The sequence below is a fragment of the Coregonus lavaretus genome (genome assembly GCF_964263955.1).
Source record: "Coregonus lavaretus genome assembly, chromosome: 22".
Classification (NCBI taxonomy): Eukaryota; Metazoa; Chordata; class Actinopteri; order Salmoniformes; family Salmonidae; genus Coregonus; species Coregonus lavaretus.
The window spans coordinates 6,853,127-6,869,243 of NC_140009.1; the positions used below are offsets into that span (position 1 = coordinate 6,853,127).

Consider the following 16,117-nt stretch of genomic DNA (forward strand, 5'->3'; position numbering starts at 1 on the left):
TGAGCTTTGGAAGGACTACAACACATTGCATTCTGGTACTTCCTTTTCGGACAACGAGTCATTCGCGAACACAAATTATTTCACGAAAGTTGGTGATAACCGTAGAGATGAACACCATGGTTTATGATTAGAGAATGAAGTGGAAAGTAAAATATTCGATTTATCCAGAGAGGAGCATATAAAAACACCTGATTTAGCATGGACATTCAAAATGTTTCAAAGTGTAAGGGATCCGATTTAGCATGAAAATTCAAATGAACTCTGATCTGTGTGTGGAAATCAATGTGGGCATTTAATGCAAAAAATTATCTGGCCACTTGCCTCCATCCATCTGAGTTTATCACGTGTATTTCAATGAGGTGAGGTATGCATCCTCTCCCACTAACCCCCCTTATGCACAACACCATGACTCAGTCAAAACAAAGGGTAGCAATCGTTTAATATAAACAAAGCATTTATATACAGCAGATTACTGTAATATTTCCTCCATTTAAGGTTAAAACCAGTATTGACTACAGAAGCATTGAACTGAATGAAAACATTATTGGCCGGATAGTTTGGCATTGAAGATAAGGAAAATAAAATGAATGATTGTAAATGAATTTAGACAATGAATTCAGGTTTCATAGTGCTGTTACTGTATATCCTGTTTTTAAAACCAAAATGCAGTGAACCTTTGAATGACCATAAAACAACACAGGGCATGGAGTGAATAATACAATCGTATAATTAAATTGAAATTATACAGTCATACATTTTTTAGAGCAAATAAGCAAATGAGGACAGAGGAGAGTTTACTTTAAGGCTGAAAGGCAAATATTCAAATACACAAACAAATCATTATATATTTGCAAATGCCAACTAAGAACAGACATCTGAATTTGTTCTACAAAAACACTGAATTGAGAACTGAATTGAGAAGACATGGTAAAATGTGCACCTGGAACAAGCAGAAATCAAAAGTAGAATGATTCAATTAGATGATTAAATTGCAGAAAAATCCTAATTGAACGACATGGTGTTCTTGAAAACCAATATGAGAATAATACTGGTACGGAAGTTATGGCACTTCAGTTTCCTCAGTATCATGAAGGTAATTCATATCATTACAGGTCCAATACCACCGGGTGCACTGTCCTAGCACTGATTATTGAAAAACTGAACTTCAGTTAACAAAAAGATAGGTTGTCATTGGGTCACTAAAACCTGACAAAACAAATTTACTCCATATTGTTCAATGCCATATCCACATGTCAATTTCACAAACTGAACCTCAATGCCAATACAAGAATTGTGAAATCTAAATGAATGATTGGCAAATCTTTCGTACCATAGCAGAGAAATGGTTATGAAGGTTGGTGAAATAACATCAATATTCACACTCCATTGCTTAAATGTAATTACTATTCCTGCTTTACGTCACCTGAGGTGACAGCAGGTAGGATACTACATTACCCCAATATTTAAATTGAAACACAAATGATGTACAAACAAAACAGGGCAAATGATAACATTTCAGCTTTCTATGCTTAGTCAAAGTGCATTACAAATGCTTATAACAAAGGCATCATTACAGACTTGAAATACAGCTGTGTTGATGTCACAGTTTCCAATAGACCAAGTAACTGTATAGGGACTCGGGAGGGCTACTAAAAGTTGCCTTTGAATATCAACATCAGGAGACAACCCTCAGAGGCAAGGCAAAACACATTCATTTACTGAAAAACTAATCTTAACATTTGAATTCTTAATATACACAATTTTCACAAGTTTACAGACAACTGTTTAAGTTAACCATACTGAATAAGAGTAGATGATGTTGCAAACAACAGACAGGGAAGTGCAACAATTCTTCAGGCATTTTCTCTATTATTTGAATAACTTCCTGGATGGTTGTTACATTGTGCTGCAGACTGTTGATTTAGATTGCACTGGCTGCTTTGTATATTTCTTCAGAAAGAGGAAATAGACTAAGCAAAATCTTCAGCGCATGTTATGGACACCGCAAACATACAAAATATACATTTGGTAAAGTGTCAGATACCTTTAGATGTACACTACTTGAAGGGTAAACAAGTCTCATCAGTTGCAAATTACAACTTCATTTTGGACCAATTTAGTAACTTTCATATGTGCCACAGTTTTAAATAATCTAAAAAGAAAGTGTGACTAATCTGAATGTGAAAATTAAGCTTGAGAATTACAAAGCAAAATAGCTAGTAATCAGTTGAGATACACGTTAACCTAGATCCAGATTAACTGCACAAGTGCAAACTTAAAGAAGGGGGGAAACTTCACAATAATACACCATCAAAAAAATAGAAGGTCCCCATTCTCATCCTATTCTCATTGAGGCCTTGGGATTCAATATGGCACCACTATAGATAAGCCCTGAAATAGAGTACCTATTCCTGGTATACAGAGTGGCTATTAGTAACAGCTGTGGCACATCCTGTACCATGTTGTACTACATTGTACCATTTCTTCAGTAGATATTCAGACTGGCCTTTTAGTGGACTCTATATATCCATGAAGAGAACATATGGGGGGAAATAAGCAGTAAAATATGTGGGCTAGCTTTACCACAGAACTCTGTTAGATAAAAAGGATAAACAACATAACTCAAATATATTCGCTCTGAAACTTGAACGATGATCACGTAAACATTAATCATCCATTCAGAGTGCTTTCCAGTGTTTGTTAAAACTTCTGAGACATTCAATGCTGATTAATGCCAGTATGAATTTGAATTTAAAAGGCCATGGCCAAGTATTTATCCCCTCCAGATTAAAATACCATTAATTTATGTAGTACAGTATAGAGTTCCAATACCAGAACAGTATAGAGTTCCAATACCAGAACAGTATAGAGTTCCAATACCAGAACAGTATAGAGTTCCAATACCAGAACAGTATAGAGTTCCAATACCAGAACAGTATAGAGTTCCAATACCAGAACAGTATAGAGTTCCAATACCAGAACAGTATAGAGTTCCAATACCAGAACAGTATAGAGTTCCAATACCAGAACAGTATAGAGTTCCAATACCAGAACTCACATAAGGTTATGGTTAAGTTTAGGACTTAGGTTAAAGGGTTAGCTGTGTTTTATGTCCAGACCCTACTCGATGAATTGTAACAGACTACTATTAAGATGTCGAAGCCAGTGGCTCTGAGATAATACGCTGTAGTCTCAGTGGAATGAAACTTGGCAATACAAAGTCTTAACAAGAAAAATATTATAGAAATAGGGTTCAGGGTTCCCATTTTGAGTGAATTATTCTGTACCTGTGTGCAAGCTATATGTCTGTCAGTCATATCAGAGAGGGAAATAAACCCCTACATTCCTCCTAACAGTATATCAGAATCAGTTTTACACCGTTGCATAGAGGCCTATCTCTTGTAGTGATTGGGCGCATCAGCAAACATGTACTTGAGTCTGTATGCTTCAGCCAGGAGAAGGCCCACTTCCTCGTTCCCCCAGTGGATTGTGGGAAGGTTTTGGAGTAACATGAGAAGACCCTGGAAAGGCAGATTTTATGACATGAACACCATTTTGGAACTGGATGGGTGGAAGTGTGTGAATAATCCCTCGTGGGCCTCAGTCACAATCTGCAGTGTCATGAAGACTGAAATATGCAGATTTGTTTTTAATGAGAGCTTTTCACTGGAGGGGTCAGGTCATACAAAGAAAGTAGCACATTTCCAAATACAGAGTACTCGAGTACTGTTCACTCAAACAAATCAAAGAAAGGATATAATTAATTGTACCTGAAAATCGACCATGGAGAGGATCTCTTTGCGCCACTCGATCAGGAAAGCAGCACAGACGTACAGGTGGAAGTGGGAGAAGCCCTCTTGCTCAGCCTGCAGGGATACATGACAGGTGAGCACGTGAAGAACACATACATCATCTCTAAATCACACAAACATTCAGATCGAAAACACAAAGGTTTTAATGCAAATATCTATGTGTTTGTGTGTGACCTGATAGGTGTCCCAGAGGCGGATGGTGCAGCGCAGAGGCAGTTCTCTCATCAGCAGGTTGTTCATCCAGCGGAAAGCAAACTGCAGGTACTCCACCTCATACCTCTTAAAGTAGTTGTGTATGTCCTCTGAGACAAAAAGGACGCAGCCACACAGTGAGTAGAGAAAAGACAAGAGAGATGAAAACTGACACTGAGGCCATCTGAAATAATGGATATCTATTTTCATATTAATTAAAAGGGTGTCTTGAGGTAAGGTCTTACCTCAGATAATGTAACAACATGAGGAGATCATATCTCACCATCGATTCTGCTGACCAATTCTTCCAAAGCTTTCACTTTGTTCTGAATCCCTGGCTGAGCAAAGGTGTAGTTGTCCTGCAAAGATAAAACCACACTAATATTAACGACACATCATGAGGAGGATTTGATTTGTGATTGTAGGGGGGGGGGGGGGGCTGCTGGAGACAACAGTGACAGAATGAAGACCATCGGAGCAGATGGAGAAAAGAACTGAATGACAATACCAACCTGTATTCCATCCAGCAGCTTGGTCATGCACCAGAAGCTGTCTGCCTCAATGTTCCTCTGGGTGTCAAGAGGCAGGGACGCTACGTCAAAATTCTCCACATCCTCCTCTGTGGATGTAAACCCAAACGATCAGTGCGCAGTCAGCGAAACACAACCCTCCTTCCAGTTCACTAAAGCAGGGGTGTCTCATTTCCCCTGCGGGCCGTATTCGGTCTTCACCGAGGTCCTGAGGGCCGCACTTACAAGTTGATTATTTTTCCTCGTCGTCAAAATGTGCATCGCTTTTGCCATTTTCGATGCTCCCCTGACTGCCTAGCTTTCGTTTCGATCACTGTTAGCAAGCTGGACAGAGTGAAGAGACTGTACATGTAGGTCCATTATTTCTACACAGTTTCCATTTGGTTTCAGTCATTTCAATGTCGATTGAGATCGTTTTCCCAGGAGAAAAAAATTAAATAAATAAAGTATTACGCAAACCTGATTAAATTCAGCCCGTGGGTGGTTTGATTAAACATTTGAAAAAATTGTTTGACATTTGCACTAAGGGAAGCAGACTTGCCGGTTTGTAATGCTGACAAATAACCAGACAGGAAAAATGAATGCATGTACACTACCGTTCAAAAGTTAGGGGTCACTTAGAAATGTCCTTGTTTTCGAAAGAAAAGCACATTTTTTGTCCATTAAAATAACATAAAATTGATCAGAAATACAGTGTAGACATTGTTAATGTTGTAAATGGCTATTGTAGCTGGAAACGGCTGATTTTTAATGTAATATCTACATGGGCGTACAGAGGCCCAATATCAGCAACCATCAGTCCTGTGTTCCAATGGCACGTTGTGTTTGCTAATCCAAGTTTATTATTTTTAAAGGCTAATTGATCATTAGAAAACCCTTTTGCAATTATGTTAGCACAGCTGAAAACTGTTGTACTGATTAAAGAAGCAATAAAACTGGCCTTCTTGAGACTAGTTGAGTATCTGGAGCATCAGCAATTGTGGGTTCGATTACAGGCTCAAAATGGCCAGAAACAAATAACTTTCTTCTGAAACTCGTCAGTCTATTCTTGTTCTGAGAAATGAAGGCTATTCCATGCGAGAAATTGCCAAGAAACTGAAGATCTCGTACAACGCTGTGTACTACTCCCTTCACAAAAAAGTGCAAACTGGCTCTAACCAGAATAGAAAGAGGAGTGGGAGGCCCCAGTGCACAACTGAGCAAAAGGACAAATACATTAGTGACTAGTTTGAGAAACGCCTCACAGGTCCTCAACTGGCAGCTTCATTAAATAGTACCCGCAAAACACCAGTCTCAACATCAACAGTGAAGAGGCGACTCCGAGATGCTGACCTTCTAGGCAGAGTTGCAAAGAAAAAGCCATATCTCAGACTGGCCAATAAAAATAAAAGATTAAGATGGGCAAAAGAACAGACACTGGACAGAGGAAGATTGGAAAAAAGTGTTATGGACAGATGAATCGAAGTTTGAGGTGTTCGGATCACAAAGAAGAACATTTGTGAGACGCAGACGAAATGAAAAGATGCTGGAGGAGTGCTTGATGCCATCTATCAAGCATGGTGGAGGCAATGTGATGGTCTGGGGGTGCTTTGGTAGTGGTAAAGTGGGAGATTTGTACAGGGTAAAGGGATCTTGAAGAAGGAAGGCTATCACTCCATTTTGCAATGCCATGCCATACCCTGTGGACGGCGCTCCTACAACAGGACAATGACCCAAAGCACAGCTCCAAACTATGCAATAACTATTTAGGGAAGAAGCAGTCAGCTGGTATTCTGTCTATAATGGAGTGGCCAGCACAGTCACCGGATCTCAACCCTATTGAGCTGTTGTGGGAGCAGCTTGACCGTATGGTACGTAAGAAATGCCCATCAAGCCAATCCAACTTGTGGGAGGTGCTTCAGGAAGCATGGGGTGAAATCTCTTCAGATTACCTCAACAAATTGACAACTAGAATGCCAAAGGTCTGCAAGACTGTAATCGCTGCAAATGGAGGATTCTTTGACGAAGTTTGAAGGACATAATTAATATTAAAAATCATTATTTCTAACCTTGTCAATGACTACATTTTCTATGCATTTTGCTATATTTCCTATTCAAACTCATTTCATGTGTGTTTTCATGGAAAACAAGGACATTTCTAAGTGACCCCAAACTTTTGAACGGTAGTGTATATTAATCCTTCTGCATGTAATATAAGACAAGATTATTGGACACCCTGTCAGAGGATTCAGAGGACATTTTCCTTTCATATGGACAAGCCTCATCTGGTTGGACAGAAATCTATGACACAGACACCAGAGGAGGCTGGTTGGAGGAGCTATAGGAGGACAGGCTCAGTGTAATGGCTGGAATGGAATAAATGAAACAAAGTCAAACGTGGTTTCCATGGGTTTGATGTGTTTGATACCATTCCATTCCAGCCATTACAATGAGCCCGTCCTCCTCTACAGGTGTAGGATCTTAATTTGATCACTTTTGTTGCTGAGAATTGTTTACTGCACAGGAGGAAATGCAAACTTGTAGTGTATTCGAGGTTTAAAATGGCTTCTAAAGTTTGTAATTTCCACTTTAAAATGTCAGACCTAATTTGCCCTAACAAAATTTTTTTCAACCCCTACAAAAAAAGCCCATTAATTGTAATCCACATAATAATTCCCATTTCCTGTTGCTGCAGAATTATTTTCCTGCTGTAGCAAACTGGCTCAAATTAAGATCCTACATCTGTAGCTCCTCCCACCAGCCTCCTCTGACACACACACACATTATCCTCCAGCCAACCTACCCACACATTATCCTCCAGCTGACCTACCCACACATTATCCTCCAGCCAACCTACCCACACATTATCCTCCAGCCAACCTACCCACACATTATCCTCCAGCCAACCTACCCACACATTATCCTCCAGCCAACCTACCCACACATTATCCTCCAGCCAACCTACCCACACATTATCCTCCAGCCAACCTACCCACACATTATCCTCCAGCCAACCTACCAACACATTATCCTCCAGCCAACCTACCCACACATTATCCTCCAGCCAACCTACCCACACATTATCCTCCAGCCAACCTACCAACACATTATCCTCCAGCCAACCTACCCACACATTATCCTCCAGCCAACCTACCCACACATTATCCTCCAGCCAACCTACCCACACATTATCCTCCAGCCAACCTACCCAAACATTATCCTCCACCCAACCTACCCACACATTATCCTCCAGCCAACCTACCCACAAATATCCTCCATTCAACCTACCCAAACATTATCCTCCACCCAACCTACCCACACATTATCCTCCAGCCAACCTACCCACAAATATCCTCCATCCAACCTACCCAAACATTATCCTCCAGCCAACCTACCCACACATTATCCTCCAGCCAACCTACCAACACATTATCCTCCAGCCAACCTACCAACACATTATCCTCCAGCCAACCTACCCACACATTATCCTCCAGCCAACCTACCCACACATTATCCTCCAGCCAACCTACCCACAAATATCCTCCATTCAACCTACCCAAACATTATCCTCCACCCAACCTACCCACACATTATCCTCCAGCCAACCTACCCACAAATTCGGAGAGGAAGACCACAAAGAATGGAGTGACCAAGTCGTTGATTCCCTGGACATAGCCACTGGCTGGATGGCGGATAGCCCAGATGAAGAGGATCCGTTCAAACACCTAATGAACACATGAAGGCACAGACAGAACAGAATTCAATCCAAAGTGATATGCCATGTCTAACAAAACTCCTCTCCACAATATTAAAAAGTGGAATTGGCGACTGTCCATCCAAGCCAGGCAACTAGTATGAAGAGCTGAGAGAGAAGCTCACCTCTTGCACCGTGGGCTGCTGGAAAAGTGGAATTAGCGGGTTTGTCCTCGGAATATCAATGTGGATCTGTGGAAACAAAGCATAAGCTACTTAATCACTGACTCACTACAGTAGGCAGGGCTACTTAATCACCGACTCACTACAGTAGGCAGGGCTACTTAAAACACTGACTCACTACAGTAGACAGGGCTACTTAATCACTGACTCACTACAATAGACATGTGCTACTTAAACACTGACTCACTACTGTAGGCAGGGCTACTTAAAACACTGACTCACTACAGTAGGCAGGGCTACTTAATCACTGACTCACTACAATAGACATGTGCTACTTAAACACTGACTCACTACAGTAGGCAGGGCTACTTAAAACACTGACTCACTACAGTAGGCAGGGCTACTTAATCACTGACTCACTACAATAGACATGTGCTACTTAAACACTGACTCACTACAGTAGGCAGGGCTACTTAAACACTGATTCACTACAGTAGGCAGGGCTACTTAAACACTGATTCACTACAGTAGGCAGGTCTACTTAAAACACTGACTCACCAGAGTGGGTAGCATTGGTTGTTAGGATTTATTGCGTTGGTGACTCATGTATTACCTGTCTATATGTGTCTTTGTAAGTCTCGTCTGTCCTGGAGTGGTAATACTGTTCAATGAAGCCAAAGTACTCATCTCTCTTCCTCATCAGCACCAGATCTCTGCGCTCCATGTTGGCTGGGAGGTAACCCTGCCATGACAGAGAGGACGACAATGTAAAGAAAAGAGGATACTGTAGCGGAACAGCAGGGTAGAAGAGTGATATATGCCAAGGGTCAAGGGTCAACCCTACAGTCAAGATTATGTTGATCATATCACCAACGTGTGTTGCAGTTGTCATATATAAATACAGTGAGTGTACGAAACATTAAGAACTCTCTTTCCATGGCATAGACTGACCAGGTGAAAGCTATGATCCATTAATTATGTTTTAAATCCACTTCAATCAGTGTAGATGAAGGGGAGGAGACAGGTTAAATAATGATTTTTAAGCCTTGAGACAATTGAGACATGGATTGTGTATGTGTGCCATTCAGAGGGTGAATGGGCAAGAGAAAAGTGAACTGCCTTTGGGTATGGTAGTAGGTGCCAGGCGCACCGGTTTGTGTCAAGAACTGCAACGCTGCTGGGTTTTTTACGCTCAACAGTTTCCCGTGTGTATCAAAAATGGTCCACCACCCAAAGGACATCCAGCCAACTTGACACAACTGTGTGAAGCATTGGAGTCAACATGGGGCCAGCATCGCTGTGGAATGCTTTCGACACCTTGTAGAGTCCATGCCCTGACAAATTGAGGCTGTTCTGAGGGCAAAAGGTGGGTGGAGGGGGGGGGGTGTTCTTAATGTTTTGTACACTCAGTGTCTATCGTCATACTCTTTGTGTGTGATCTCCAGCCAAAGGTCAAAGGTCATCATGGTACTTACAGAGAGGAGCCTCCATGTGATGGGCCTCACTTCTCGTGGAATGCCTGACCAGCTGTGCTTCCGGAGTGCCTCTGTGAATCACAAGGCCCAGGAGATAGAATGACAATACATACATTGTAAACACAACATTGGCCTTCTTGTATTAGCTATTTCAATCTATAAAGGTGGTGTTTATTCTCACCGAGGTCGGTGTTAGGACAGGACAGAAGGTATTTGAATTTGTCCAATCGGCTCTTGTCTCGCACTGTCATGATTGGGGCCCCCGAGGAATTTTGGTCAGAGATTCTGGCGACTAACGGGATGATAGGACGAACTGGGAGAGACTGTTGCTTCTGCAGGGTGGAGCGCACTGTGGAGGAAACTGACCCAGAGTGAAGGATCATGGAACAAATCGCAGAGAGCAGATTATCAACAATATCAGGCAGTTTTGAGTTGATAATGAGCAATATCTTTAATACATCCACATGGGATATTAACACTAAATGCAAAGACATGTTCCCTAAAATCCACCCCACCCCTGTCGTTAGTGTCCAGTGTCCACATTACCTGTATTGGTATTGAGCAGGGCCTCACTGCTGGACTTCACCACCACTCTGCCATTGATCTGTCCACAGTCTGTGTTCTCCTCCTGCTGAAGACAGACCTCTGCTGTTGGGGGAGCCAGCTGGTCTGCAGGCCCTGGCCCTGTGTCTGGCTCCCTGGTGGTGTCACTGGGTTGTTGTGAAGGAAGAGGAGGCACCTGGTGCGGGGAGTGCAGGGTGGGCGGGAGAGATGAAGGGTGAATGGGAGCTAAGAAGTCCTCATCCTCCTCCTCATCAATGTCCCAGGCATCGTTGGTGCTACGGGCAAATTCGTGGAAACTAGACGCCTTTTTAGACTTGAGATTGTTTCCCTTAGGAGTGTCTTTAGGAAACCTGCAGAGAGAAAATGGGGGGAAAAAATGTAATCTACGTGTCACTGATACAAAGAAGATACCATTGACTAGCTACAGCACTCTCATGGTAAAGACAAGATGATACATTGGCAACATACAATATAAAAAGGAACAGCTGGCCCAAAGTCCAATAAAATAATAGTGAAAGAAGAAAGACGTGGAACAATCAAACCAACAATACCACACATGTTCAAGGGCTTGGCAATATAGACAAGACACGAACATCTACGATCTAAAGTAAGCATACAAAAATCAATGTTGAATGTAGGGTGAAAAATTATCCCTGTGGGCTGCATGCAGATTGGCTATGCGGAGCACTTACGTGCGGTGTATTCTGGGGTCGAGTGGAGGATGCTGCGCTCCATAAACTGGCTGTATACTGTAGAAGACAAAGAGCAGTAGCCTACCTGGTGCGTCACTGGGAGCATGTGGGCTCATTGAGGCCTCTTTTCATGTTTCATTGACAATGTCGGCCATTACAGTGGATTCTACAGGTTCATAAAGCATAGACTCTCCAGAGCAACCATTATGGGCAGACAGAGGACTTCATTTCATTCCTATCTCACCCCTAAGATATTTTGTTTTGGTTTTGGAAAACGGTTGTTAGTTAAGTAGGCGTATAGCTTTAAACACATTCTGTGAACCGCTTGCCAGGGCGAGTGAGACGACAGCCTTACTGCCACCCCATGGAGAGTATCCTGTTCAGCGGAGGCACGCGTGTTGAGCACTCACCACCGATCTGATGACGCTACAAGAGCTGTGACCTGCAACACAGTCCAAAGGCCCCCCTGTGTGTCTGTCTCCCTTTGTGTTCTGACGTGAACCAAGCTCGGTGGAGAGGAAATAGCCTAATGTTATCTAAGACTACATTGTAGGTGACTAAATTAGTCAAGTTACTGGGTCTTTAAAGGGAAAATCAGCAGTTGAAACAAGAACAAAGCCTTTCCCCGCCACTGTTTCGGTATAAAGCTGAGGGATGGGGCTGGAGAAATGTAACCACTCTTAAATTCATAGACAGCGCTATGGATGCAAGGACTGACCATCCATGATATCAACATTATAATTTTAACCATGAGGCAATACAATGTAATGCTATACAGTATAAGTAAAAAAATAAAAATAAAAACTGCAGATTGCCTCTTTAACACAGTAATAGCTCATGTTGTAGTAAAGTTGCTCATCAGCTGGATCTTAGGAGGATAGTGTAGGATCTTGACACGATCTAGTAACCTTTTAGTACACTGTATTAATATGTACAATGGTAATACCCTATCATGTCTGGTTGGTATCTCATCAGAGCTCATTACATAACTTGTTCTGTCAGGATTAGGAACAGTGTTACTTCCTGTTCTAGGCCCTAGTGTTTGCATTGTGGCTACCACCCACCCACCATACATACATTGAAAAGATGAGTCTTACGGAAGACAACACCCAATCCTTATAGACCACTCACATTACCTTGGCTCCTGCCTCCAGAGATATGACACATTGTGTCAATTTGTGTAAATTTTCCCAGCCATAAAGAAACGCCATATGCCAATCTATTTGGTAATACTGTATTGGGGACGTTTCTGAAGTCTTTTCTCAGTCTTTCCTGCGTATTCAACATGTCAACATTCACCCATTACAGACCACCTGACATGTTGTATGGACATAGCGGTAGCCAAGACAAAGGCATGAAGATTACCTCATAATGAGCTCCAATGTGCAACAAAGACCACCACTTCCGTATTGCCTAAAGACAAGGTGTACGTTTATTGTCATGAGTCTTGTCCTGGTGGCAGAACTGAGCGATTTCCCCTTAGGCCAGCTGCAAAGTCAAAATTGGCTATACTGTAAAAATTCATGAAAACAAACAATTTAAGTTTAGGGTTAAGTATTAGTGTGGCTACGGTTAGGTTTCAAATCCGATTTTATGACTTTGTGGCTGTGCCAGCTAGTGACCAGTGTGCACAGCTGCCTCCAGAACAAGATTCATGACAAAAAACGCTAACCTGCGCATAAAGGCTTCATAAACTAGCTATCTATCAAACAAGGTTATCCATATGTTTTATAAACATTTTAATGACACTGTAATTACGCAAAATCAACGCTATTATGCCCAATAAAATACAGAGTTAACTCATTATCAGAATACACATTTATAATCTTAAGAATCACGAGAGATTCTTCATCATTAACGAGAGGGAGAACTGAAACATACCTTCCTGGAACCTTTGCGTTTTTCCTCCAGAAATTAATTATGTTGTCGGTGGCCATGCTCGGATAATGCAAATCCACTCAGTCTAACACCGCGCGCAGTTCTACAAATGTACAAAGCATTGGAGAAGATTTCAGCGTTTCAGATTCGATATACCAAACCGGATTGTCTTTTCAGCGACCAACAACAAAGTTTTGACGTGTGTCAATAATGTTATTTTGTTGCAATTACCGATACCGTATAATACAGAACGATGGAGGTCGCCATCTTGAAGTACATTGACATGGACGTGTGATTGGCGGACGGGTTTAACAGGTGCATAGACACTTACCAATAGGAATACTATAGTGAAAGGGAGTCAACCTTCTCTGAACACCCGTCCTCCATCGTCTTATAATTAAGCAATAAGGCCTGAGGAGGTGTGGTATTTGACCAATATTCCATGGCTAAGGGCTGTTCTTAGTCATGAGTGCCTGGATATAGCCCTTAGCTGTGGCATATTGGTCATATACCACAAACCCCCAAGGTGCCTTATTGCTATTATAAACTGGTTACAATGTAATTAGAACAGTAAAAATAAATATTTTGTCATACCCATGGCATACCACGGCTTTCAGCCAATCAGCATTCAGGGCTCGAACCACCCAGTTTATTATAAACTGGTTCAAACCCTGAATGCTTATTGGCTGACAGCCGTGGTATATCAGACCGTATACCACGGGTATGACAAAACATTTATTTTTACTGCTCTAATTACATTGGTAACCAGTTTATTATAGCAATAAGGCACCTCAGGGGTTTGTGGTATATGGCCAATATACCACGGCTAAAGGCTGCATCCAGGGACTCTGCGTTGTGACATTTACATTTGAGTCATTTAGCAGACGCTCTTATCCAGAGCAATTAGGGTTAAGTGCCTTGCTCAAGGGCACATCGGCAGATTTTTCACCTAGTCGGCTCGGGGATTAGAACCAGCGCCCTTTCGGTTACTGGCACAACGCTCTTAACCACTAAGCTACCTGCCGCCCGGATTCAGACATGCCTAAGAACAGCCCTTAGCCGTGGTATATTGGCCATATACCACACCTCCTCGGGCCTTATTGCTTAAACGTGCAACAGTTTAGATGAAGGGGGGAAACATAAACATTTGGCTTTGTTATTATTACTGAGGCCTACTCTCCTACACACCAGTTATCACCTTTACGTTTTTTGACAACGTCATGTCTGAATCTGTCCATAGGTCTACCATCCATTCATACTATACACAGTTTGGCATCATAACCTGTAAAGAGTTTTACTATGGGCTAATGGCTATACGATCTGCTAGGCCTACTGTGTAGATGAAGTTCAGAAATAGCTCACTCTGAAGTTATTACATCAGGTCTTGCCTCATTCTGCTCAATTCTAAATATGCTTATCAGATTTTTTGGGGTGAGATTTGGGAAGTTAGATTGTGAAATTGATAGAGATACAAGGCTATTACTTCTAGTTCTACCACTAATGAGATTGTACTTTATGTTACGTAGTTATTACTTTGTAAGGGGGGACAGTGTTATTTTTCCAAACAGAAACAAAACAGCATCAGTGTTGCCCCTAGGATTCTTTTCAGCAGTGGTGGCAAGGGTAAAAAAAACACAGATTTTATGACTTTGTTCCTGTGCCAGATAGGGGGGGGGGGGGGGGGGGGGGGGGGGGGGTTGCATTGCTACTAGCGTTAGCATAATGACATGCTAGCTGTTCCCATAGACTTCCAGTCATTGAGCCAACGACTATCCATTTAAAAGTGCGTCTCAGCACAAATATATATATATATATTTTCAAAAAATTACATGATATTATTTGCATTAGTGGGCCAACCCTGCTAAATGAATATAGGGGAAACTCTGAGCATCAGTTGCGTTGACTTTGATTATTGCAAAGCAGAAACACTAATTTGTTGTGCTTGTTCCCCATTTCCAGGTTCTGCATGGTGTTCTCATTCCCACAAGAGGGCAGGCATTTACTGATGGTCAGTAGCTGTGAGCTTTCTAGAAACCAGTTGAGCCACTCTATTTACTGTAAATTGTTGATATTCCAAATAATTTGTAGATTTGTTTTGGCTTGGGATATATTTAGCCTTCAATGGGTAGCTTAGTTCTTAACACACTTTAGTTTGCTTGATGGAGATCATAGCAGTCTAATTAGATTAGTGTTACACAGAATTGTAGGCCATTGTTATTCCATTGCCTTCAATATAGCATATTGCTACTCAATGGCTTTCACAGAACATGTCATTTACAATGCTCTTTTATATTTAAATGTAGGGAAATGAGAATTGTGCACACGTAAACAGGTCTTACCACATCACCTTATATTTGAATGTCAGGTAGACTCCTCGGTCTGGTTGCTAAGGGAAATGTCAGGTAGACTCCTCTGTCTGTTTGCTTATGGAAATGTCAGGTAGACTCCTCGGTCTGGTTGCTAAGGGAAATCACTGCAGTCTTCCACTTCTTCCTTCCTTCTGCTGACGGCTTCAACTGGCAAAATGCAGGTAGATTTGATTTTTACTACCTACTGTATAATGGTTTCTGTAATAACTTTTTTATTTCTCATACACAGTGAGAAGAGTAGCTAATGTAGCCTGCAAACAAAAATACTACTGTGTTTGTTATGTGTGTTTTGGGTAATTTATGTATCTCTCAGACTAAGTTCCTGCTTGACTGTGTCTCTGCCTGACTCAGTAGCCTACTCTCTATGTAAATAAACTGGGTTAACTTTTTTGAAAAGTTTCTGAAACTTTTTTTTCTCTCAAACAGGTCTTGTGATCTCTTTTCCTCTTTCCTTTTGGTATGGGTTAACTTAATAAAAACATATTTGGGAAGAATGTCACAAGACATGACAATAGCTAACTCTGTTTCTGAAATGAGGGACTGTTGGTGGTGCCTGAGGCCGAATGAGGCTCCACACTAAGTCAGTTTGAACTTTAGAGGGTTACAGGAATATGTGTTAGAACGGTCTTGGGAGAATATGAGGACATATTGCTCGTGCTACTTCTTTTTTAAGGGCTATGACATTTTACCATATAATGACAACATATTTAGGCCTACATGTATAATATAATGACACCAATCAGGCCTTTT

General features: G+C 41.6%; 1 protein-coding gene across 2 annotated transcripts; it reads right to left on the bottom strand.

Annotated features, from left to right (window-relative positions):
- Positions 1 to 2,944: 2,944 nt before the first annotated feature.
- LOC311149838 (TBC1 domain family member 22B-like) lies at positions 2,945 to 13,225 on the bottom strand. 2 transcript variants are annotated; one of them, XM_084187071.1, is made up of 13 exons: positions 13,002 to 13,225; positions 11,121 to 11,177; positions 10,411 to 10,778; positions 10,046 to 10,213; positions 9,865 to 9,935; positions 9,003 to 9,131; positions 8,393 to 8,458; positions 8,124 to 8,238; positions 4,517 to 4,623; positions 4,288 to 4,363; positions 3,987 to 4,114; positions 3,771 to 3,866; positions 2,945 to 3,521 (listed from the first exon to the last, which is right to left on the bottom strand). In XM_084187071.1, the coding sequence occupies exons 1-13, from the start codon at positions 13,055 to 13,057 to the stop codon at positions 3,393 to 3,395; spliced, it is 1,566 nt and encodes a 521-aa protein (XP_084043197.1). In that variant the 5' UTR covers positions 13,058 to 13,225; the 3' UTR covers positions 2,945 to 3,392. The 2 variants fall into 2 exon arrangements, with proteins under 2 accessions (XP_084043197.1, XP_084043198.1); XM_084187072.1 differs by lacking the exon at positions 11,121 to 11,177.
- Positions 13,226 to 16,117: the final 2,892 nt, after the last annotated feature.

Excerpts from the sequence above, each read along its gene's own strand:
- LOC311149838 (XM_084187071.1), bottom strand. The coding sequence starts at position 13,057 with ATGGCCACCGACAACATAATTAATTTCTGGAGGAAAAACGCAAAGGTT. Across the intron at positions 10,779-11,120 it reads GACCCCAGAATACACCGCAC|GTTTCCTAAAGACACTCCTA; the intron begins GTAAGTGCTCCG and ends TTCTCTCTGCAG. Across the intron at positions 4,115-4,287 it reads ATTGGTCAGCAGAATCGATG|AGGACATACACAACTACTTT; the intron begins GTGAGATATGAT and ends TTTTTGTCTCAG.